General features: G+C 40.9%; 2 protein-coding genes across 3 annotated transcripts; one reads left to right on the forward strand and one right to left on the reverse strand.

Moving 5' to 3' along the window:
* Nucleotides 1–31: 31 nt before the first annotated feature.
* Nucleotides 32–5,029, reverse strand: CUNH10orf88 (chromosome unknown C10orf88 homolog). 2 transcript variants are annotated; one of them, XM_041415431.1, is made up of 7 exons: nucleotides 4,798–5,029; nucleotides 4,510–4,701; nucleotides 3,441–3,513; nucleotides 2,886–2,898; nucleotides 2,692–2,798; nucleotides 1,548–2,017; nucleotides 32–582 (listed from the first exon to the last, which is right to left on the reverse strand). In XM_041415431.1, exons 1-7 carry the CDS (start codon nucleotides 4,947–4,949, stop codon nucleotides 354–356), a joined length of 1,236 nt encoding a protein of 411 aa, XP_041271365.1. In that variant the 5' UTR covers nucleotides 4,950–5,029; the 3' UTR covers nucleotides 32–353. The 2 variants fall into 2 exon arrangements, with proteins under 2 accessions (XP_041271365.1, XP_041271364.1); XM_041415430.1 differs by having other exon boundaries at nucleotides 2,692–2,898.
* A 1,801-nt stretch (nucleotides 5,030–6,830) lies between these two features.
* On the forward strand, nucleotides 6,831–21,345 carry LOC121341681 (disintegrin and metalloproteinase domain-containing protein 9-like). The gene is made up of 22 exons (XM_041415429.1): nucleotides 6,831–6,900; nucleotides 8,559–8,656; nucleotides 9,522–9,598; nucleotides 10,258–10,336; nucleotides 11,148–11,224; nucleotides 12,024–12,240; nucleotides 12,637–12,702; nucleotides 12,781–12,852; nucleotides 13,186–13,358; nucleotides 13,811–13,895; nucleotides 14,787–14,908; nucleotides 15,760–15,931; nucleotides 16,679–16,768; nucleotides 16,990–17,185; nucleotides 17,299–17,404; nucleotides 17,598–17,772; nucleotides 18,185–18,265; nucleotides 19,112–19,217; nucleotides 19,894–20,026; nucleotides 20,407–20,470; nucleotides 20,809–20,861; nucleotides 21,267–21,345. The coding sequence occupies exons 1-22, from the start codon at nucleotides 6,831–6,833 to the stop codon at nucleotides 21,343–21,345; spliced, it is 2,391 nt and encodes a 796-aa protein (XP_041271363.1).
* The last annotated feature ends 882 nt before the right edge of the window (nucleotides 21,346–22,227 follow it).

The following is a 22,227-nucleotide window of genomic DNA, read 5'->3' on the forward strand; positions in this document are numbered from 1 at the left end:
AACCCAAAAAAGCGAGCTGATTACATGTAAGTAAAAAGATAAGCAGTAACTCAGTTTATTGAGAGTACTCCATTGTTCAAACTGGAACTGGGGGACTGTTCATACAGCTTCCAGCAATGCTCTTTAAATAAATAAGCCACAAAGGGCATACAAAACTCTTATATTTAGCAAAAAACACATTCTTAAGATCTTTCATAAAACTAACAAGTGTGTACAACAGTGGATAGAATTACAGTAACAAAATGCCAGTTAACAACACTGAGGTTCTTCATAGTTTGAACTGCATAAATACTAGGCTTTGTAAAGTGTAATTACTCCAGGTGTTCACACTGAAACCCTACACCTGAATCCCTCTATCTCTCTCCATTAGAAAACCCCTCATTAGAATCATAGTGTGCTTGGGAAATTTTGTTTGGTTTTGAGTTCTGAACCAAGTCCATCAAGAGAAACATTTTATTGTCTATGTGTGCCTGAAGAGCCTGGATTTGGCAGTCAATGTAGTCCATTAGTTTCTTCTCCATCAGATCCAGGTTTTTTGAAATGATCTTTTCCAAATAGGAGCAAATAGGCTGTTGTTCCACTCTGTAAGAAGAGCAAAGATGAGAATAAGTATAACCTATTTCTTAATGACAAGGGGCAATATAGAGATCTGGGCACCTGAACATCTTTTAAATGTGAAGTTTCATTTACCAGGCAATGAACTTTGGAAGGCATTAGGTTTCTAGCACAAGCAAAAACACTGCCTGCCACACTTGAAATCTTTAAATTTTTTTTTCATAAACATGCTACTGTATGTAGTCATTTTCTTTCAACCTTGTTTTTTCAAAGGCTCAAATATGCATTAGAGAGCTTAATTATACAAAACAAAATCCACACAAATCAACAATACACAGAGAGTTTGTATTCTGTCAGCATGGCAGACTGTCCTTGTCAGCAAAAGTGCTTCAAGAGTTATCCAAACTATGCAACTCCCTGGGTTTGCATCTACACTCTTTAAAAATACTGGAGCTGAGATATTCAGTCTCCATGAAATGGTGATTCCCACATCTCACGAGTTCCACTATTGTCCCTGAGGTACCAAACTGGGTCACTGTGACACCTGCACTGTAAAGGCCAGCAAGTGAGGAGGAACAGGAAAATCAGTGATGCAGACCAAGTACAGCAGAAAGATTGTGCCACATTGTGTGAAAAAGGGAAGATGTGAGAATTTAGGGGTAAAAGTAATCAAAATGGAAATATAGTAAATGAGAAAGGCAAGCTAAATGTGTATGAAGAAACATGCTTTTTAAATTAGATTAAATGGAGGTAGAATACAAAACAGTTTAGTAACAACAAATGATGTGACTTCTTCTGAAAAACTCCTACACTCAAAACAATTGTGAAATTGAAAAATTGTAGTGCTCATCACCACATAGCCTTCCAAACCACATATTCTAAGATTCACTACTGCTGCTAATGAGAAGAAAATGCTTACATTACACATTCTGTTTTAACTTGTCAGTAAACAGTCAATACTACTTTTGAGAGATTCACCAAACTGAACTCACCCAGCACTCTGACCACTCTCCTCTTTAGCCACTGCACTCTTCCCAGGGTGCCTCACTCCATCCTTGAGCCGGAGGTGATTCACCTGAGTGCACAAGTTTTGAAGAAAAGGAAGAAGCACCTGTGGGTTGGCCACGTTTGGAGTTTCACCTGCTTGCTGCTGCACTTGCAGAGATCCCATGACTTTCAAATCATTCCTGAGGTCAACTGCATTTTGCTGGGTAGGAAGTCTTTCAGAATCCAACGTATTCCCTCTTTCAGGTACCTCTGAGTTCAGATCACGAGTTATTTTTACATCTTTATACACTGCTTCACTTGTTAAATGATTTTTAACAGGCAAAGATTCACTGGCTGATGGACTCAGTGATGACTGCAGAGCTGCTCTGTGCATTCCATCCATTGCACGGTCACCTCCAAAGTCAGAATTTCTCCCCAGGATCCAACTGAGCTTGTCTCCAAATGGGAAACTGTTCTGGTGGGGAGAAAATCCCATTTGAGTATTGGAGATTTCAAATATACTAGAAATTACACAGCAATAACAATAGATACTTTATAACCCAGCATTCTACTAGTAAAGATTTCAAAAGTAGTTTGAACTACATTTTTTGTAAGTATGAAGTGTTAATCATCTTGTCAGTGTCTAAAAGAAAAGAGCTTTACTGACTTCATTTTTACCATGCTGTATCCCCAAAACTGAATTATTAACCTCAGATGGATTCAGGATTCTGTTGATACACCCACTTTGCAGGACTAGGATCTACAGTAAATGTTCTGTGAGAGCATGCTCCTTTTAGTTGAAAGCCACATGGTTATAATGACCATTAAAGAGAGAAACCAGCCCATTTATCTACACCCCAAACATTCCAGGGAAGATGCCCACCATCCTTGGCATGGTCAGCACTGGCAATGGAAACAGGAAAAAGGAGAGCAGGGTGGCAGTGAAGCTTAAAATTACAACAATGCAAATAATAATAATCATCATCATCATCCTGGAGAACACAATCTTTACTCACTGCACTCATTTGAGTGGCAATGGATCAATCAGGATGGAAATGGCAGAAAGTGCAGGTTAAAAAGCCCAAAAATCTTTTCAGAGCATTCCCAACTGGCAAAGTGCCAGTTTGTGCTTGTGGAAAAGTGACTTACTTTCTGCTGACACCGGACCATGTCCATGAGCTGCTGAGCACCTGGAGACAACTTGGATCCCATGGATTCCATTATAGTTTGCACTCTGTCTAGGTCTATGCTTGAGCCTAGTGAAGGAAAATCAGTTGCTAGTTTTGCAGACACTGCTTTCACTTCTAGAATTATTTTACTGATGAGTACTCTGTGTTTCTCACCAAAGGAGAGCAGCTATTGCAAGAAGGAAAGAAAATACTTTGGTTAGAGAAAAAAACCATTTCATGTTTTCTTTCTACATAGGGGACAATGCATTGCTCTTTGAGTCTTGGGAAAAATTATGATGAACTCTTTTCCAGGGAAATTAAGCCAATTTCTCCTTGCTATTATTCCCCATAAAATTCTGACTGGAACACAGGTGCCTGAGTACCCCAAAGATAAATGAAGTTTTTCTAAGCATTTAAGAGTAGTGGCCACACAATTTTCACAAGCTTATTTAACCCCAGAGCTGACACTTCTAATTCTAGATCTGCAGTTTATCTGGTTTATGGTTTTTTCCTCTAGACTAAGTTATCTGTGTCATATAGTCTTCACAAAAACTGAGATACCAATTTAAAAGCACTCTGCCATCAAGACAAAGTACCAGCCAGCAGATTTTTAAGTGATTATGTGAGGAGGTGAAGTGTATAAAACCAATAATTTTACTAAGAGCAATGCAATTTAGTCGATTAAATGATTAAGAAGATAGAATAAAACAATGTTCTTCAACTCCCTACCTTAATTCTACAGGAGGCTGCAGGGCATTCAAACTTAAGGTACTTGTGGTATAAAGTAACCTCTTCAGTTTCACTAGAAAAATAAAATAAACAAGCTGTGACATCAATTTACAAGGTACTTTTCTTTTGTAGAAATACACTATATTGGTAAATATTTAGATAAGAAACAAGACTGACTGGAACACATTTCTAATGCAGATTTATGGTCTCTAACAGCACTTTTAGTTTCTAGTTTTCAGCAGTTTTTTACTTCCTAACAGCAGCTTTAATACTTATATGCAACTTGTAATGAATCTTGTGAAATATTTATGTAAAAATTACTCGTATGTGTGCTTGCACTGTTCACTAGAGAAGCTTCTGAGGTTCAGTACATTATTCACACATCCTCCCCGAGGCCCTGAGTCGACTGGGTTCTAGTTAGCTAATTAAGCAGCAGATGTGCCATGTAATGACTTAAAACAGAAACACTGCTTTATTTCCCCCGGCAAAGCATGGAAGGAAGTACTGAAGGGGAAAGCAAAACCTTCTTTTTAAAATCTTCTCTCTTGTTCTTTGAAGTGTGAGAGAACATTATCAAAGAGACTTTCACAGAACCCAAGAATGGGCTGGGCTGGAAGGAACCTTTAAAGTAACCCAGTGCCACCCCTGCCATGGCAGGGACACCTTCCACTGTCCCAGGCTGCTCCCAGCCCTGTCCAGCCTGGCCTTGGGCACTGCCAGGGATCCAGGGGCAGCCCCAGCTGCTCTGGGCATCCTGTGCCAGGGCCTCACCACCCTCACAAGGAACCATTTCTTCCTAATACCCCACCTAAGCCTGCCCTCCGGCAGCGTGAAGCCATTCCCCCATCCTGTCTCTCCAATCCCGTGTCCAAAGTCCCTCTCCAGCTCTCTCGCAGCCTTTCCAGGCAGTGCAAACGGCTCTAAGCTCTCCCCAGGCACCTTCTCTTCTCCAGGCTGAACAGCCTCAGTTCCCTCAGCCCTGTCACAGACATCAGCTCTCGAACAGCAGCAGCAGCTCACAGAGACACGGACAGAGCTGCCCGCAGCGTGTGCTGCTCCCCCCACTCACCCCGGCGCCGGGCGGCTGCCGCGGCTCTGTCCCCGGCCGGTGCCGCAGTACTCCTCGCCCACGTACACCTCCATGTTCCGGGCCTGGCTCACGATGCCCACGGACACCATCTCGGCGCCGGGCCGGCACTGCAGCCGCAGCTCGCAGGGCTCCTCGCCGACCTCCCGCCGCTCCGCCACCACGGCCTCGCTGCTGCGGGGGGGAAGCGACACGCGTTGTCCCGCCAGCCCCGCTCCCGCCCGGCCCAGCCCGGCCCGGAGCCCCCTTCTCGCCGCCCGCCGCCCTCACCCGGGCTCGCCGTCCCCCGCACCCCGCCGCAGGCACAGCGCCCGGGCCAGGCCGCCCGGCGGCGCGCAGGGCCAGGAGCACCGCGCCGACACACAGCGCGGCTCCCGGCCTCCCTCCTCCGCCGCCTCCGCCGCCGCGCAGCCGCTCGACATCGCGGAGCCGCGGGCAGGGCCCGGCCGGGACAGCCGGGCGAGGCGGCGGCACCGAGCGACCCTCAGCGGCCGCCGCGGCCGGGACGCGCCTGCGCAGCGCGGGGGCTCCGCGCGTGCGCGCGGGGCAGCGGCGGGAACCGCCCGAGGGAGCGCGGGGAACGGGGAACCGGGAAAGGGGAACAGCTCCCTCATCCCGGAGGAAGGGCACCGTCAGCCCGGAGAGCAGCCTCTTCATTCCGGGGAACGGCCCCCTCAGCCCGCGGGGATGCCCCCCTCAGTTCGGAGAGCGGCCCCCTCAGTTTGGGGAGCGGCCCCCTCAGCCCGGGGATGGCCCAGGGGGCGCAGAGAGCCGGAGTTAATTCGCATGGAAAACCCCTCTGTGGTTTAAATCCAATATATGACCCAACATCACCGTGCCAGCCATACCTTGGCTACGTCCAGGTTTTCCTTAAACACCTCTGCTCCTCCCTGGGCAGCCCATTCCAATGTCAAATCACTCCTGAGAAGAAATTCCTCATAATGTCCACCCTAAACCTGCTGTGGCGCAGCTTAAGGCAATGTCCTCTTGTCCTGTCACTGGTTCTTGGGAGAAGAGACTGTCCCTGAAGTTGTGCCAGGAGAGGTCTGGAGTGGGTATTAGGAAAAGGTTCTTCTCCCACAGTGTGACCCAGCACTGAACGGGCTCCCCTGTTGGACTCAATACCTCAAAAGTCTTTTCCAAATGAAATGATCCTCGGATTCTGTGAAACTTGCTAATATGTCAGAGTTTGGAGCAGCAGGATTCTCCTGAGTGTCCTGACAGTGCACCACACAGGAGAGAGGCTATAAATAAAAGAGGCCATCAATAAAAGATGGGGTTCATTTAATTTGCAGTAGGATCTCACCTTCTGGAGTTGGGGAATGCTGCTCCTGAGGCTGTGGCAGACACAGACCCAGGGAATGAGGGTGTCAGGTTCTGCTTCCACCAGTGCTCAGTGCAGGAATGTCCAGGCTGTTCTCAGTCTGTGACTCTCGGGAAATGGACCTGAATGGGCTTTGACAAGCTGGTACTGCAAATACAGCCAGCATTCTGCTTTTGGGCACTTAAGGCATTGTTTTGTAGCATTTACCAGCAATGGAAAACTGAATTTTCTCTGCTTTAATCAAAGAATTAATTAAAATTAATTAATGTAAATGCTTGAGTGTGTTGTCTCAGCCTCATTTTTGTGTTTCTAAATGCGTGTGATACTTCTGAAATGCACTGCAAACTCATCCAGTTTTAGAAGCGTTTCTTTTCTGCTTTTGGTGGCAGTGTGGCTACCTGGAAGATGATCCTGGAAGAGCAATGATCCACACAAAATTACGGACTTCTGGTGAGGAGAATTGTGTTTAACATAGAAGGGACTGGGTAGAACCTCTGTTTTGGGGATTTTCATGTGTTCATATGCATTATATTTAAAGTAAAGATGAAAAAAATGAAAGAAAAGAAGATGAAATTTCAAAGAGTAAATTGATTCACACTAGATTTTTATTGAGCTGGCAGTAACAGTGTTAGATAAACATCCTAGACACTGTATTTGTCAGTAGCAATATTTTATGTTTGTAATCTCATATGATCTCTCCGAGGGATTAAAGTCCTTTAGAATAAACCAGTTTGATCCTGACACGGGACTCTCCAATCAGCATTTAAGAATGTGCTGCTTTTTATTTGCATTAGGCTGTCTGACCAGTTTTCTCAGAAGCCTGGTGGATTAAATTTTACTTCCCATTTCCTCAGCAGAGATGCAGTATCAGAGAGCTTTTTCTGTTGTTTACCTTTGGAGCACACGGTTCTCGTTCTTCTGGTTCCCTGCAGAGCAGCCACAGCCAGCTCGGATGCTGGAGTAGTTTCTCTGGGAAGTCATGTTAATGCACAGCTTCTTTTTGTTCACTTTTGGACTAATTTTTACTGGAAACCCTTTTTGGATAAAAGGTAAGCTTTCTTTTTTTTTTTACACATTCAGAAAGTTTCTCCAAGTCTGCTTGGACCCTGATTGTAATGATGCACACCTTTGGTGTTGAGCCACAGCTCTCCCTGTGCAGCCCTGCTCACTGAGAGAATCTTGGAAGAGATTACAGGTTGAAACTTTTTATAGTTGAGCTTTTTGTGGGGCTTTTTCCTCCTGGATGTCGTAGGTATGTAAATCCATCATTTTCTGTGCAGAACATTGGTTGTGACAACTGCAGTTGCTGTCCTTTTCATCAGCAGTAGAGACTGTGGAAAAACATTTATTCTTTGCTGATGTAAGGGAAATTCGTACAATTTCATTGAAATTTTTCATTAACTCATCTCCAAATGTGATTTGGCTTCACACTTTAGATTTAAGTGTAACACCTGAAATGTTTCTTAGAAAGTGATATTTTTATGACATGCATCAAAGATGGTTTCCTGCTTTCAGGTGTCAAAATTTGAATTGTTAAAAGAGCACCTCCATGGTTAGTTCAACATACACTTGACTCATGAAACAGAATGGGTTTTGTGATTTAGTTAATAAAATTATTGAAGATTAAGAGCAAAATCACAACATCAAGTGCTGATACTCTTTTCAGACTGGTTTGCTAATATCAGCTTCCACATTTTGATTGCAATTGCAGCCTGTACTGTTAAATATATGCTACCTGCACCTAGCTTTTAAAAATCCTGATGCTATCTAACAGGTAGAGATCATCATTACACTGGAGAACCCTCCTTACTTTGAATGGCTGGTTGTGTGACTTTTTTGCAATTATGAATTCCTTTCACAGGAATGGGGAAGCTGAGGGTGACTTTGTACTACTATAAATGTGAAGAAATCTCTTTGATTCCTTATAAAAGAACAATTTAATAAGGAAAAAGCCACTTCTATTGTTAAAACTCATGTTATTGTCTGTTTAAAAGCAATGGTTGTGTCTCTGCTCATCAAACCAGTTGAGGAGCAGACAAGAAAAAGGAAGATTAATTCAACTTCACACAATTTTTTTAAAAGTCACTGGAGATTGTTTTTTTCTTTATAAAACCATTTACCTGAAACCAGATACTTGGCAGCCTTCTTATCTTTAGCTTCCTGCATTAGCATGTTGTTCTGGAGATAATTCTGATATCATGTAAAAGGCTACAAACCTTTTGCAAAGATCTGACTGTTGCTAGGACAAACAAAATGCAAGATTAGGCAATGGCAGGAGGCAGCGTGGGGAGCCACCTTTTCTTCCACACAGGAGGGGGAAAATTGTATCCAGAGGACAACTAAAAGTATTCCTTATGCAGGACAATGGAGAAAGAAGGCCAGCTGCACCACTTTTCTGTGGTACATCAAGTTAAAAGTGTTGGCCGTGGAAGAAAAAAATGATAAAGTCACAAAGTTAATAATCCAGAATATGAGAGAATTAAGATTTTGTTTAAATGCTTTGATGGTTTTCTTTGTGTGCTCCAGAAGACCCCAGCTTTAATCTGAAGTAACTTTTTTTAAAGTCAGTTTGATCATTCCTGAACTGTTTCACTCTTTGTCCATTTCTGGCTGGATCAGAGTAGGCTTTTGGCTATCACCATGTGCAGGTGCCAGCATAATGCCTTATCCTTTCTGATTCTTTAGCAACCTCAAACTTTATTTTCAGGTGTATCCTCTGAACTCACATCCAGACTTTCTACATTAGAAATAATCATTCCTCGAAGTCTGACAGGCAGAGAGAAACATCCCCCATTTTCTCATGAGGTTTGTTATTCTGATATTTTCTTTTGTTCTGATTGTTGCTGTTTTTCAAAACACTGTTCCACATTATACACACACACAATGAATGGTATATAGAGATTTTTGTAATCAAATGTGCCCCACACTCTCTCTTCTGATTCTTAGTGTTTTCAACTAGTTTTAAGTAGATTTGTTCCCACAAAAGCCTGTGATTGTACTCTGAGTGCCTTCCAAACTTCTAATCCTGTTAATGACCTTGTAAGACAGAAGTGAGAAGGGACATGAAGCATCTTTTCATTTCTTCTGAGTCAGATTAGATGTTGAACTTGAGCTAACATCCATGCTGCCCGTGTTCTAGTCTTTGGATAATAACCAGAGGATTTCAGCACCCAAAGGATAAAAATTGTCCCACAGAGTGTGGCACAGGTTAAGAGATGAGTTAGAAACCTGAGCCTTAATTCTTCAGTTCTGAGGTAACTTACCTTTGTGCCAGATACCGAGTTCGTTTGCTGAAGTAACTGTTAATGAAACAACATTAGTCATCCTTCTGCAAACCAATTAGGGGATAAAAGACTGGGACTCGTTTATTTGATTTACATAAGGAGTGTCACAAAGCATGATGTGGTTCTTAGCAAAGGCTGCATTCATGGACTGTGCCCTCTTGTCTAAATAAAAATACAGATGTATAGAATTTACACTTTACATAGGAGGGAATGTTCACTTTGCTGCTGAGAGTTTGAAATATGGAAACCTGAGAGGTGGGAATCTTGTGGTTTTTTACTTAAAACATACACAGTAGTTGGGCCTCTCTTGTCAAGCAAAACATGGAATAAACAAAACCAAATGGAAAAACGACCTAATTAAGTGATATATTTTGTTCTGTTTTCAGGAGCATTCAGGTGACAATCTTTCTTACTCAGTTAAAACCAGAAATGGAACATACCTCCTAAAGCTGAAGAAAAATAAGTATGTGATAAGAGTGTTCTAAAGGAATTGCCTTGTTTCGGGGCTAGTTACATACAGGGAAGAATTTTTATACTGAAAAAATTCAGAAGAAACCATTTAAATGTCAGATTGTAGCAATTAAAAAACAGCTCTGTTAAATACTGTTAAATATAGTGTCTCTATATGTTATGGTAATATCTTGCAAATAGAAGGGAATAATAGTTTTTCTGGCTTTGAAGAAATTTATATCTTTTTTTTTTATTATTAATAGTGCAAGACAGAACATTGCAGAAAATCCTTAGGAAAAATTAGAATTCAGTTCAATATTAGTTTTTTATTAGCAGGTCATAGGGGTTTTAGCTCTGTTGTATTTTAAGAAATGTTTCTGTTTCTCTTATTCCTCATTCCTGACCCTGCAATAGGCCAGGTCCTTATGCAACTGAGTCTGCTTAGATTCCTCTCTATAGATATTTCAGTTAAAATAAATAATAATAAGTTTCAAAATAATTTATTTTCAAAAAATTCCAGCTAATTTTAAAGTATTTTGTTTCATGTGCTTGGATTTTAATAATGATTTAGCATTGAGTGTGCTGCTAACAGGATGTAGCATTTACCAGGACTCTTGACTTGTTTCTTGTTTGTAGACCATTGAAAGAGCAGTAGTTTATTTTTCTTTCCAGAAAACTTCTTAGTGACAACTTTAAACTGTACACATATGGGAAAAATGGGAAACTGCAGGCAACACCATCCAAAAATGAGGTATTGTACATAATGAAATTTCCCCTTTGTGTCAGAACTTTCTCTGAAATACCAGGGGAGCCAAGAAAAAATAAATTTGCTGGGAATAAGACTTTTGTGAGTTTTCACAGTGGAGCATTTCTGTTTAACAGTTACAGTGATCTAAAGATGAGGTTCATGAGGGACTGGGCTGTTTGTGGGGTGCAGCACCCCTGTTCCCCAAGGTGTGAAAGGATTTGCCAGGAGATTATGCCAAGCCTGAATTTGAGCCACTTTTGCATAATATGCAATTTAAAGTACAATGGCAGCCTCAAAACTCTGTAGTTTTTAAATAGTTTTTAAAAATGTAGCTTTAAATCCTATATCAAACAAGGTATAAATACTTATAATACTTACAAATACTTCTAAATTTAATTCCATCTTTAAACTGCATGTAAGCTCAGTGAGGCTTAATTGGGTGGTTTGTGCATGAAAGATCTCCTCAGAGCAGTTCTTAAGCAGGATGAGCAATGTAGATTAAAAATATAAAAATCTTTTATAATTTTATAAGAATACTATAAAAAATTTATAAAAATATAAAAGATGGTGATGGGTTAAACTAAAAAGCTGGCTGTGTTCTAGAACCAAGGGACCAAAGGCTACTTTAGGTACTCATGTCAAGGGATGTTCTTCTCCAAGAAGGTCAGGATTACTTTCCAAGTAGGGAGCTCTGCAAATCTCTATGAGCCAGCCCTGATGTCATGCAAATAATATGGTTAGTTAGAAAATAAGTTTGCAGTTGAAGGCAGCCACCTTGTTGTGTCACTAATTGTGTGGGTTTGTTGCATTTCAGACACACTGTTATTATCATGGCACTGTTGAAGGAATTGCTGACTCCACACTTGCTCTTAGCACATGTGATGGCCTTAGGTATTTCCTCTTCTTGGTTTTTTTTTAATATTTCACTTTTTGATGAAGCTGAAACTCGTTATAGGTTTTATAGTTTCCTTCAACTCCCACTTTTTTCCCCTTTTCCAAAATTCCTTCACAGAAAAAAAATAATATTAGAGAAATTGTAATAAATATAGGCAGAACCTGGGCATGACCTGAGGCTTCGAGTACCTGATGTGAATGTTGTGACCAGAGATTCCTTTGTAGAAAAAAAATCTTACCTTAATGAAGCTTTTGTTGAACTTAAAACACTCCTGCAAATAACTTCGTCTTATGAATGGGCACATTTCAAAAGACAAACCATTTCCATGAAAAAATTTTGTCCAAATTTGAATCTTTTTTGTGTTTCAAATACAATAAAATCACAAATGGGATGAAATTCACCCATGTATCTTTCAGGTGAAGCTTCACAGAGAGATGTCACTCAGTAAATCAGGACATATCCTGGCAGTGCTTTAAATGAACAGAGATAAGGGCTGAAAGGGACCCTTGGCATCAGCTCTGTACCCACAATCCTCACTCATTTACTGACACTTTGGCTTCATTCTCTTTTTTTTTCTTCCTTTTCTAACTGAATCAAGAAGCTCACACTTGTTGAGTATTTTAAATAAGTTCTGTTTTGTCTTTTATTGGGCATTTGAAGTTACCTCCATATTAATATAATTTAAAATAATTTATTTCAACGTAGTGTCTAAGTATCCAGCTGTTATTCATTCATCTAGTCATAACCACGAGGGAAAAATTATTAAATAATGTTTCATTCTAATATGATTGTTAGGGGAATTCTCTACATTGGAGGCAAATGGTACGGAATGGAGCCCCTCAACACATCCAGCACATTTGAACATGTGCTTTATGAACTGGAAGATGAGCAGGGTATCCCCTTCCACTGTGGGGTGCTGAATGGCAGCCTGGAGCATGAGATGTTCGTGAAGCCGTCTGTGAAATTCACATTTTCATCAAACAGTACCTCCAGCAGGGACAGGCTCCTTAGGGTAAATACATTTCTGTTTCTCCCTTGAGCTGCAGTCCAGGGCATCTCCAGGGCTCTTGCCCTGGCACAGCATCCCTGCAGGTGGGATTGGCCTGGCAGGACATTTCCTTGTGGCCTTCATTTCCATGGACACCAAGCTGGTGGGACCCTGCAGAGGAAATCCTGGAACAGAAGATCAGCATGGGGATCAGCACGGGGATCTCACCCAGCTCACAGAGCAGAGTCTGGCCAGGACAGCCGTGGGCAGGACACGAAATGCACAATCCCAGTGTCTGAGCTGCTGTGAATTACTGACACAGAGGTGTTTGTGGGGTAATCTAACACACACTGAGGCCACGTTACAAAATGCAACATTGCAAACTCGTTATGTTAATTTACGGTGTTTTCTCATTTGCAGGAGAAGCGAGCTGTCCTGCCTCAGAAAAGCTATGTAGAATTATTTGTGGTTGTGGATCACAACAGGGTAATTATATCATCCAACAAAATACATTTGATTGTTTTGCTAATTTTTTTCCTCTGACATTGTTACGGTATTTTACAGTTTTTGCTGAAGAATTCTGATCCTGCTGCAGTGCAAAAGGAAACAGTGGAGCTGATTAATTATGTTGATGGGGTAGGTCAGAAAAGTTGCCTGGAGTCAGTAGTTTCTATTTTGTGACAGTGTTCAGAAGAGCAGCTTTCTTTCCAAAAGATATGTTTAGGTACTTTCATAAAGTAGAGTGTTTTCAGTTATACTTCATTTTATATTCTAAATATTTTTATTTAGTTTACAATTTATAAATATTTTATACATCACTTATAATTGCAATTATCATATTCAAAGAAACTGAAATTATGTCTTGGTCACTATGTGCAGCTTATTTTTTGCTCAGTAGTAATGAAGTCATCTTTCAGAATTCCATCAGAACAGCTGAGGGAGATTAATTATTTATTTATTTTTTTTCAGATGTATAGAGCATTAAACATCCAGATTGTTTTGGTTGGATTAGAGGTTTGGACAGATGCCAACCACATATCTGTAATGGATGGCTCAGCTGGAGATGTGCTGAGTAGATTTGTTTCTTGGAGGCAGAAGGATCTTCTGAAGCGCTCAAGAAATGACGTTGGTCACCTCATAATGTAAGTTTGCATTCAGTGGGAAAACCAGCCATGCTGCCAGCCTTAATGTGTATGATTTGGGGCTTGTATATTCATTAAAATACATCTGGAGTAAAATCCTCTGCATTTCCAAAATGGTTTAACCTGGAAAAATGACAAGAAAGTATAATGAATTCTTAAGAGTTAATCAGCTCTGGGGACAGGGTGACCTCCAGAGGTCCCTTCCCTCCTTAGCCTTTCTGTAATTGAGCACTGACACAGCAGACTTGAGTGATTGATCATTATTTTCAAGCTCTTATTCAGATATTAATAATTAATTAGAGTAAAACCCTGCTGTGGTGATAAATTCCTTCTTGACTTCAGGAAGACCAAATTTTGCCTTGCGATATTTCTTTCCAACTCATCAGTATCTTTTAGTAGAAATCATGAACTTTGAACCCATCTCTAACACCAGCTCCAAACTCTCCTTGCAGAGGGAGGAGCTCTTTTGGTGGATCCATTGGAATGGCTTTTGTGGGTACTGTGTGCTCACACGTCCAGGGAGGGTCAATCAGCACAGTGAGTACATCATCATTTGGGTATGGAAGAAACTGGTCCTTGATCTACTTGGCCAAATCACCCTGGTTGTAGAGTTGGCTGATTTCCTTCATGGAGTTTCTTATGTAAAGACTTGTGCATATTTTACACCTTTTTTTTTTTTTTAAATTTAAAGTACTTCTCAATTTCTTGTCAAATTCCAGCCCATTTGGCTCATTTAATCTTCAACAAATTCCTTTGGTCATCTTTTGTGATTCATCAAACTCAATATTGCATAATCTTATCCTTATACCATTGAAGTTCATAACCACAGAGGTGTTGGGATGGGAATGCAGCTACAAACAAAATAATGGTGGGGGTTTTTACTCTTTAAATAAATAGAAAGTGAACATAATGCACTGTAGTCTCAAGTGTCTGGAATTCCTCACAATAGGACTGTAAACAGGCAAATTTGTTTTAAAAATTAGTACAAAACTTTTTTTTATCTCCATCCTTGGGGCAGAACCAGTAACTCCTGAGGTTCCTGTCCTTAAAGTATGGATGCCACAACACTGTGGACAATCTCAGAAGCAGACTCTGTTCTTTACCAGTACATTTGTTGTTGAAGACTCCTTTGAAATAAGTGTCTAAGTGTTAGAATAGAATAGAATCACACAGAATAAAACCTGCAGTGGTGATCTAGACCAGCTGCCAACTTATTATCCAGAATATGATCCTCAGGGAAGGACTGGCAGAATCGGGCCCTACCTGAAAATAAAATGACAAATTTTCAGTCCTTGCTGCTTTCACCTTGCAATACAATTTGGTGTTCTGCCTTCATAGTCCCTGAGAGTTTTGTGGTGGGAGTAAATCACTGGGTACAAACAGTGTTTTCCATAGTTTCACCTTTTTAAACTGGATTCTCTTTATCAGCTGAATCATGACAAAATGTTACGGCACGCCACAGTAGTTGCACATGAGCTGGGGCACAATCTGGGAATGAAACATGATGATAAGAGGTGTCCTGCATCCTATATCATGCACAGCACAGATAAGTAAGATTTCCACTTATTTCATTTTAACAATTTATTTTGTTTGCAGTGACTGTGCCCTACAAGCTATGAAACCCTTGTGAATCTGGAAGAGCTTTAGTGACGGGGAGTTGTTTGAAAAATTTGAACACAGAGGTGGATTAACTGACTTAGTATTTGACATCATTTTAATTTACATGAAATTTTGTCTGTTTTCTGACCCAATCATTCTTTATTTGTAACATTCCTAAAAACATATTTGGACTTAATTTTTTTTTTAATAATAATGTGTTGCTGGGGTTTTTTCACCCTGTTGAGAATGCTTTACATGTACTCACTGGGTTTGTGCAAATATGCAACAAATTATTTAACAGTTAATTTTAAAAAAACCTTCTTGGCTTATGTTTCCTTCAGTTCATTTATTCTTTGGCTTCCCCTTAAAAGAAAAAGATCATAATATTTTATCCCTAGTTGTATTAATAAATCAGGGTAACTGAACACTGGACAAAACTACTCTAGGAAGGGGCATTCCTCAGTTCTTAGGGACTCCAAGTTAAGATGAATATTTTCCTGAGAATATTTTTTAATCAAACATTTTTAGACTCAGTATAGAATTTCTAAGGCCTGTTTCATACAGGACATCAGAACAGACAATCTGATGGCCTCTGGCCTCTAAAAGCATTCATATAATGCAGTATTTTAAACTTCTAGCCCTGCACTTTAATTCAAAGTAAAATAAAAATAAACTGTTTCATGATCTCCTAGCATTATGGAATACAATATTTATTATGGAACAACAATATTTTAAGAGCTTGAGTTGTATGTTCTCCTGTAAGCAAAATAATATTCTAATTATACAATATTATCTTTTCCAGTGGATCCAGGAATTTCAGCACCTGTAGCGCTGATGATTTTGAGGCCTTTATTCTAAATGGAGGAGGAAACTGCCTTAGAAATCCTCCCAAAACAAGTAATGTGTACAAAGAACCTGTCTGTGGTAATAATGTGGTCGATAAAAATGAAGAATGTGACTGTGGCAAACCACAGGTAATGCATGAAATTGAGCTGGATACTTGTTATTTATATTATATTATATTATATTATATTATATTATATTATATTATATTATCATTGTATATAATACTGGCCTAATTGCATTATTATCTCAGGAGTTTTCAGTGTAATTTTGCATTTTTTGCAAGCAATATAAAAATAAATATTAGTAAAATTTAAAATCATGCTTTGATTTTGATGTGGACTCAGCTAAGGGCTCTTGGACTTCAGAGAAAATTGAGGCACTGCTGAGAAAGAAGTGAAATTCTTGGGTGGGGACTTCACTGGGTTTTGTGCTGGTTTTAGCATCGTGGATATTTCTGTTCCATGACAGAGACTGTTTATCTACAGATCATGTACAGGTTTGTTAACTGCAACCCTTCAACTTTGCCTACACAAAATGACTTTTAAGAGTCACATTTGCATTGTCAAAATGTCCCTCCAAGAATGGGAGGTATTGGCTCATTCTTCAGAAGGTAAAAGTGTCTCAAATAAGGCATTAGTGAACCACAAGGCTGCCAGCAAGCCCTGGTTCCACTGGCATCCCTGTGCCACAAAACAGGTGTTTTTCTGCTGACTTGTACAAACAAAACACAGCAACAGTGTCTGCTGGTTCTTTTACAGCAGGAGAAGGGGAGAATCTGACACAGTTATTTAAACTTTGGCTTGTCCATGCACGTGGACTGGTGAGTACTTTCCTGGCTGTATAAATGAAACATTATTCCCTTTCAATGTTCTCAGGAATGCTCCAACCCCTGCTGTGATGCTGCCACCTGCAAACTCACACCTGGCTCACAATGTGCTCAAGGACTGTGCTGCAAAAACTGCAAGGTGGGTAATGCTTTGTTACACTAAATTGTTACTATTCACTGAGATTTTTTAATGTTTGAAAAGAGCTATCCTAGTCCTCTTGAGGTATTTTCAAATGACATTCACCAGTAAGAGAGCATGTAAGAAGAGAATTTGTCTTATAAATGTTCCCAGTTGTCTTTGTTGCACTCTAGATCTTCCTCTGTTGCAATACTAAAAGCGTTCTCCCCCTCTGGTCCTAGTTTAAAGTGGCAGGAGCAGAGTGCAGAGCAAAACAAGATGTGTGTGATCTCCCTGAGTACTGCAATGGAAGCACTGCCTACTGCCCAGATGATGTTTACATCATGAATGGTCACCCATGCAGCAACAGCAAGGCTTACTGCTACTATGGAGTGTGCCAGAGCTTTGATTCACAGTGTGAATCTATCTATGGCAAAGGTATGGCTGGCTTTTCATGTTAACCCATTTGTAGGCTCCTGATAGACATTTCCAATTTTTCTTTCTGGTATTTTTCAGACATTTTCTTGAAATTCACTATTTTTTTTGTACAGGGGCACGGAAAGCACCTGATATATGCTTTGAAAAAGCAAATATTAAAGGAGATAGGTTTGGAAACTGTGGGATGAAAGGTGGAGTGTACAAGAAATGCCCTGTCCAGTAAGTCACCACCAAATAAAAGCTAATCCTAAAATCTTCAATGTAAAAAAAAAAATATATTTGTTACAAAGCCTTAAAGTGAGGGATTTAAAATAATATTTATTTTAATGCAAGCTGAAAAGTTGGAATGGATCACACTGATCCTGATTTTTATCTGTTCACCTTGTCCCTGAGTATCCTTTATTCCAAACAGGCACAGTCTGTGTGGGAAGCTGCAGTGCACATCTGTCAGTCTTCAGAACCTCCCAGCCTGGAGCGTTGTCAATAATGCATCTGGGGTTCTGTGCTGGTCCTCTGACTTTGACCTGGGATCAGACATCCCTGATCCTGCCCAAGTTCATGATGGCACAGCCTGTGGAGAGAACAAGGTAAGAGGAACCACGGCAGCCTGACAGAATATATTCCAGGTGGGAAGTTCTGAACTTCCAAAAACATTCCCTGGCTCTCTTGTTCCAATGCCATAACACAGTAAAAATCTTTTGAGATTAATTCATGCAAACAATTAAATAGCTCTTCAAAAACTGTGGTGCTACATTATCAGTCATTCTAATTACTCCAAATTACTATTATTCAAATTACTCCATCAGAGTGCATCCACAGAGTTTAGCAAACCTGAGACAAAGTTACAAAATTCTGAAATACTGAATGTTGTATCAGTCCTTTTTCTTAACATGTAAGTGAAAGCTGCAAACTTGTAAGCATATACACTTATGTAGTGTATTTATAAAAGGATGGGATTTTTAAAAGTTTGTTTTGCAAGGCACTAATTACTTGTTGCAGGCCTGTTTAGGTTTTGAATGTCTTGATGCAAGATTCCTGGGCTACAGCTGTGATGTAAAGCAGAAGTGTAATAATAATGGGGTGAGTAGATGGTGCTTTGTGTCCTGTTTCCAGACTCTGCAAATTCCCTGCATTTAAGCAAGAACCAAGCAGGTGGCTTTGCTTTTTCCTGATCTGTATTAAAAGTTAAATCCACTTATTTTACCTGTAATTCATGTTGCAAACCCCTCAGCACTAACTTTGAGAGGCATTTTGTCTGAATTTCCCAAGGGAATTTTTTTAATATTACTGAGCTGGTGAATTGTAAAAGGAAAATATTCCTTTGAGGATGGCAGTCTGGTAATTCCTTATTTAGATATGTCTCTGTGAAAAACCGAAATGGATCCAAAGGTTGTAAAACTAAGAAGGTTTTGCACTGTGATTAGTTGCAGGCAAATAATACAAATATTAACTTAGAGAGAACTACCACGGGGTATCAGAATCCCTCAGTGGTTTGGGGTGTTATGGAGGGGCAGAGCTTATTCCCAGCTAATATTTCATGTATTTCTATACAATACTATGCAGCATTTCTTGTTTCCACCTGCAATTCCATGCATGGAGCTCCAAATCCATGCCGAAGGTTTGAGTGGCCACTCTCAGGGAGGTGTTGTCTGGCTAATCCCTGTGTTTGTGTAGGGGTGTGACAACACTGGGAGCTGTCCCTGCCTGACTCACAGCTCCCTCTTGTTTGGGCTGTAGGGGTGTGACAACAACGGGAATTGTCCCTGCCTGACTCACAGCTCCCTCTTGTTTGGGCTGTAGGGGTGTGACAACAACGGGAATTGTCCCTGCCTGACTCACAGCTCCCTCTTGTTTGGGCTGTAGGGGTGTGACAACAACGGGAACTGTCCCTGCCTGACTCACAGCTCCCTCTTGTTTGGGCTGTAGGGGTGTGACAACAACGGGAACTGCCACTGCAATCCGGGATGGGCCCCTCCGTTCTGTAACCAGTCTGGCTACGGTGGCAGTGTGGACAGTGGCCCAGCTCACACAGGTAGGACACTGAAACTGGCCCTCATTCTCATGACTTAATTCTCAGGAAAGTAATTCTCATTATTTTCTCATGCCCCGGGGGCTGAGAAAATAGTCTACTAATAATAACATAAAAATAATCTACTAATAACATACTAATGTTTTTTTCTATTGCATGAGACATAAATCATGGACTGACTTGAAGAACAAACATTATTATTTGATAATGAAGTAGATTTCACTGGCCTTTACACACAAAATGTTCTCTATCTCTTTGTCTAAAAGCAAAGTTCATAACCCATAGTTTTCTGAGGAAAACCTGTGTTACTTTCTGCAGATATTTATTGGATTTTACTAAATTTGTACTTTGGGAAAGACAAAAATGGTTTTTTATTTATTAAAAGTTTAGGAAGGCAAAGCAAACATGCAGAGCACTTGTGGTAAGCAAATACAAAATGAATTTGCCTGCTTCAGAATTATTGAAAACATTTTATGGAAAAGAAAAAACGCTGCATATACATAGGGTGGGTAAGGCAGAAAGAACTTGTAGTACCATAAGGCCAAATCCTACTTTTCTGCTTGCAACATATTATAAATTTCAGTGAAGTTAATTCTATTCTGCAAAAAATTTGAAGATTGTACTTTTTAAAACAGAAAAAAAAGTTCTAAATTCCATTATTTCAATTCTTTTTCCCTAGACACATCACTTCGGGATGGGCTGCTGATTTTCTTCTTCCTGGTGCTGCCTGTAGCCATCCTCACTGCAGTGGCAGTATTTAAACGTGATGCAATAAGGAGAAAACTTTGCAGGAAAAGCAGAGGACAGCACAGGTATTTCCCTTCTTACAGGTGTTATTCCAGCTATAGCAGTGAGGCTTTACCTACACAAAATATTCCACACCTCCTGAAGTACAGGACTGCCCTGCTAACAGCAGCAGTGGGGAGTTTACAGCCCTCCCCTGCTCCTTGGAAGTGCAATCCAGACACTCCAGTTGTCTGTTCTCAAGCATTTTTTTCCCAAATCCATTGCACTTTCCTAATTTTTGTTGATAATTTTATTGTATGGACACAGGGGCAGAGCATATTGAAATTTCCTGTTAAGTCCAGAAAAGGATGGACTCAAAGCAGGGTCCAGACCTCTGTGCTGGAGCTGTGTTCTTGGAAAATGCTGCATCCCTGAAGGATTCCTGATGATGTGGTTTCTGTTTCAGGGATAACAGTGGGCAGGAACCAAAGCAAGGCAACAGAGCAAGTCATGAAACAGGAAATAATCAGGTAAAATAGATGGGGACTTGGATTATTTCATGCTGGGCAATCCAGACTGCAAGGTGCCTTCTCTCCAACGCAGCTAATCATGACTTTGTGACTTTCTGATACATTGAAACCACCTCTGTTATTTCTTAGGCCAAACAGTGGAGATGCTGCTTAGCCAGGCTGTGGGTCTAGCTCTGATAAAACTGAATAAAAATTATCAAAAAAAAAATATTGCAAGAGACTATAAAGAAAGCCCCAGCAAATGAGAGTCAGTTCTAAAATGACATTAGCTTGATACTAAAGAATTATCTACACTTTGTGTTTTCTGCTAACCTGATTTTCTGCAATGTTTTTTCCAGCCTGCTGCATCAAGCCACAATATTTTTACCACATTGCATTTCCCTGGTACAAGGTTTGTAGTGTTTAAAACCTTCTTCACTTCATCTTCCCTATGTTTATGTTGCTGTAAGTGAAGTTATTGATGTCCTGTGTCCTGCTTAGGGGGATTTTTCATGCAGCATCATGAAATAGATGAAAGATTAGATTGGATTTAATTAATATATAAATTAAATTTACAGTAATTAATAGATTGATTAGATTTAATTAATAGATTTGTCATGCAGCATCAATCATAGATTAAAGGCTTGAAGGAAAAATGTTGGCATAAACACAGGTAAATGCTGCAAGGGAGAGGAAGGGGCAGAGAGAATTAGGTGAAAATGCTGGAAACTGTTAAAAAATTGTAAAGAACCAGTTTAGAAATATCAGGTGTCTCAAGCCATGAAATACTAAACCCAATGTGTTTTCCACACTTCAGGCAGCCAGTCCAAACCCAGCTTCCTGCAGTTTCCTCAGGACCCCAGCGACCCCCAGTCCCACCTAGACCAGTTGTCTGAGATGTTTCTTGGGAACCCTCAACCAATTCTGACAAAAAAGTGGCCTGGAAAACAAATGAAAGGATTTCAATGCTCCAGTGCTCTCCTTGTGCAGCCAAAATGCCTTTGGGAAGCTCCTGGAAGGCCTGGGTGCCCAGGGGCACCGAGCCCAGGTTGGTGACACCCCAGAGTTCAGCTCCTTGCTGCTGGCTGTGTTTGTGCCTCCTCTACCTCAGCTTTTACAAATGAGACCCTGGAGCTCCCCGTGCCCAGGAGGGAACCTGGGAGAGTGTCAGGGAACAGCACTCTCCACGCTGCTGCTCCCCCTCAGGCCACAGAGCAGTGAACTCTGCTCTTCACAGACAAAATTCAGAGATGGGAGATCTGCGCTTCGCCTCCTGGGCTCTCCTCTGCTCAGGACACTGCCAGCAGCTCCGAGGGCCTGCAGAGCCAGCTTTGGGGACAGTCCCTGTGCCTGCCCTGCCACCTGCCTGCCATCAGCCCCCAGAGCTGGGCACAGAGCCCACCTCTCACAGCCAGCCAGGTCGGCTTCCATGTCAGGTCCTTTATAAAAGTAACCTCGCCTGGGGACACCAGAAACCCTGCAGGTCATGTCCTGAGTCTGAAAGAACCCATCCATCTCTGTGACAGAAATTATGGGATGTTGGGAGATACCTCCACAGTTCCACAGTGGTTCAGGGTTTACTGGGTGTTGCAGCTGGGCATTTTTCCTAGAAACTGATCCCACCACAAAAGCAACAAATTTAACTTCTGTCATTCTAAATGGGACAGTTAGAAACCAGCACTGATTTCAGAGAGGATGTATGGAGTGACATAATTTTCCAAACAGGCTTTCATCAAATGGATCCAAGAAATCCAGGGAAAGTCTGCAGCAGAAGGGAG

The sequence above is a fragment of the Onychostruthus taczanowskii genome, unplaced genomic scaffold (genome assembly GCF_017590055.1).
Source record: "Onychostruthus taczanowskii isolate IOZ18803 unplaced genomic scaffold, ASM1759005v1 scaffold5, whole genome shotgun sequence".
Taxonomy (NCBI): domain Eukaryota; kingdom Metazoa; phylum Chordata; class Aves; order Passeriformes; family Passeridae; genus Onychostruthus; species Onychostruthus taczanowskii.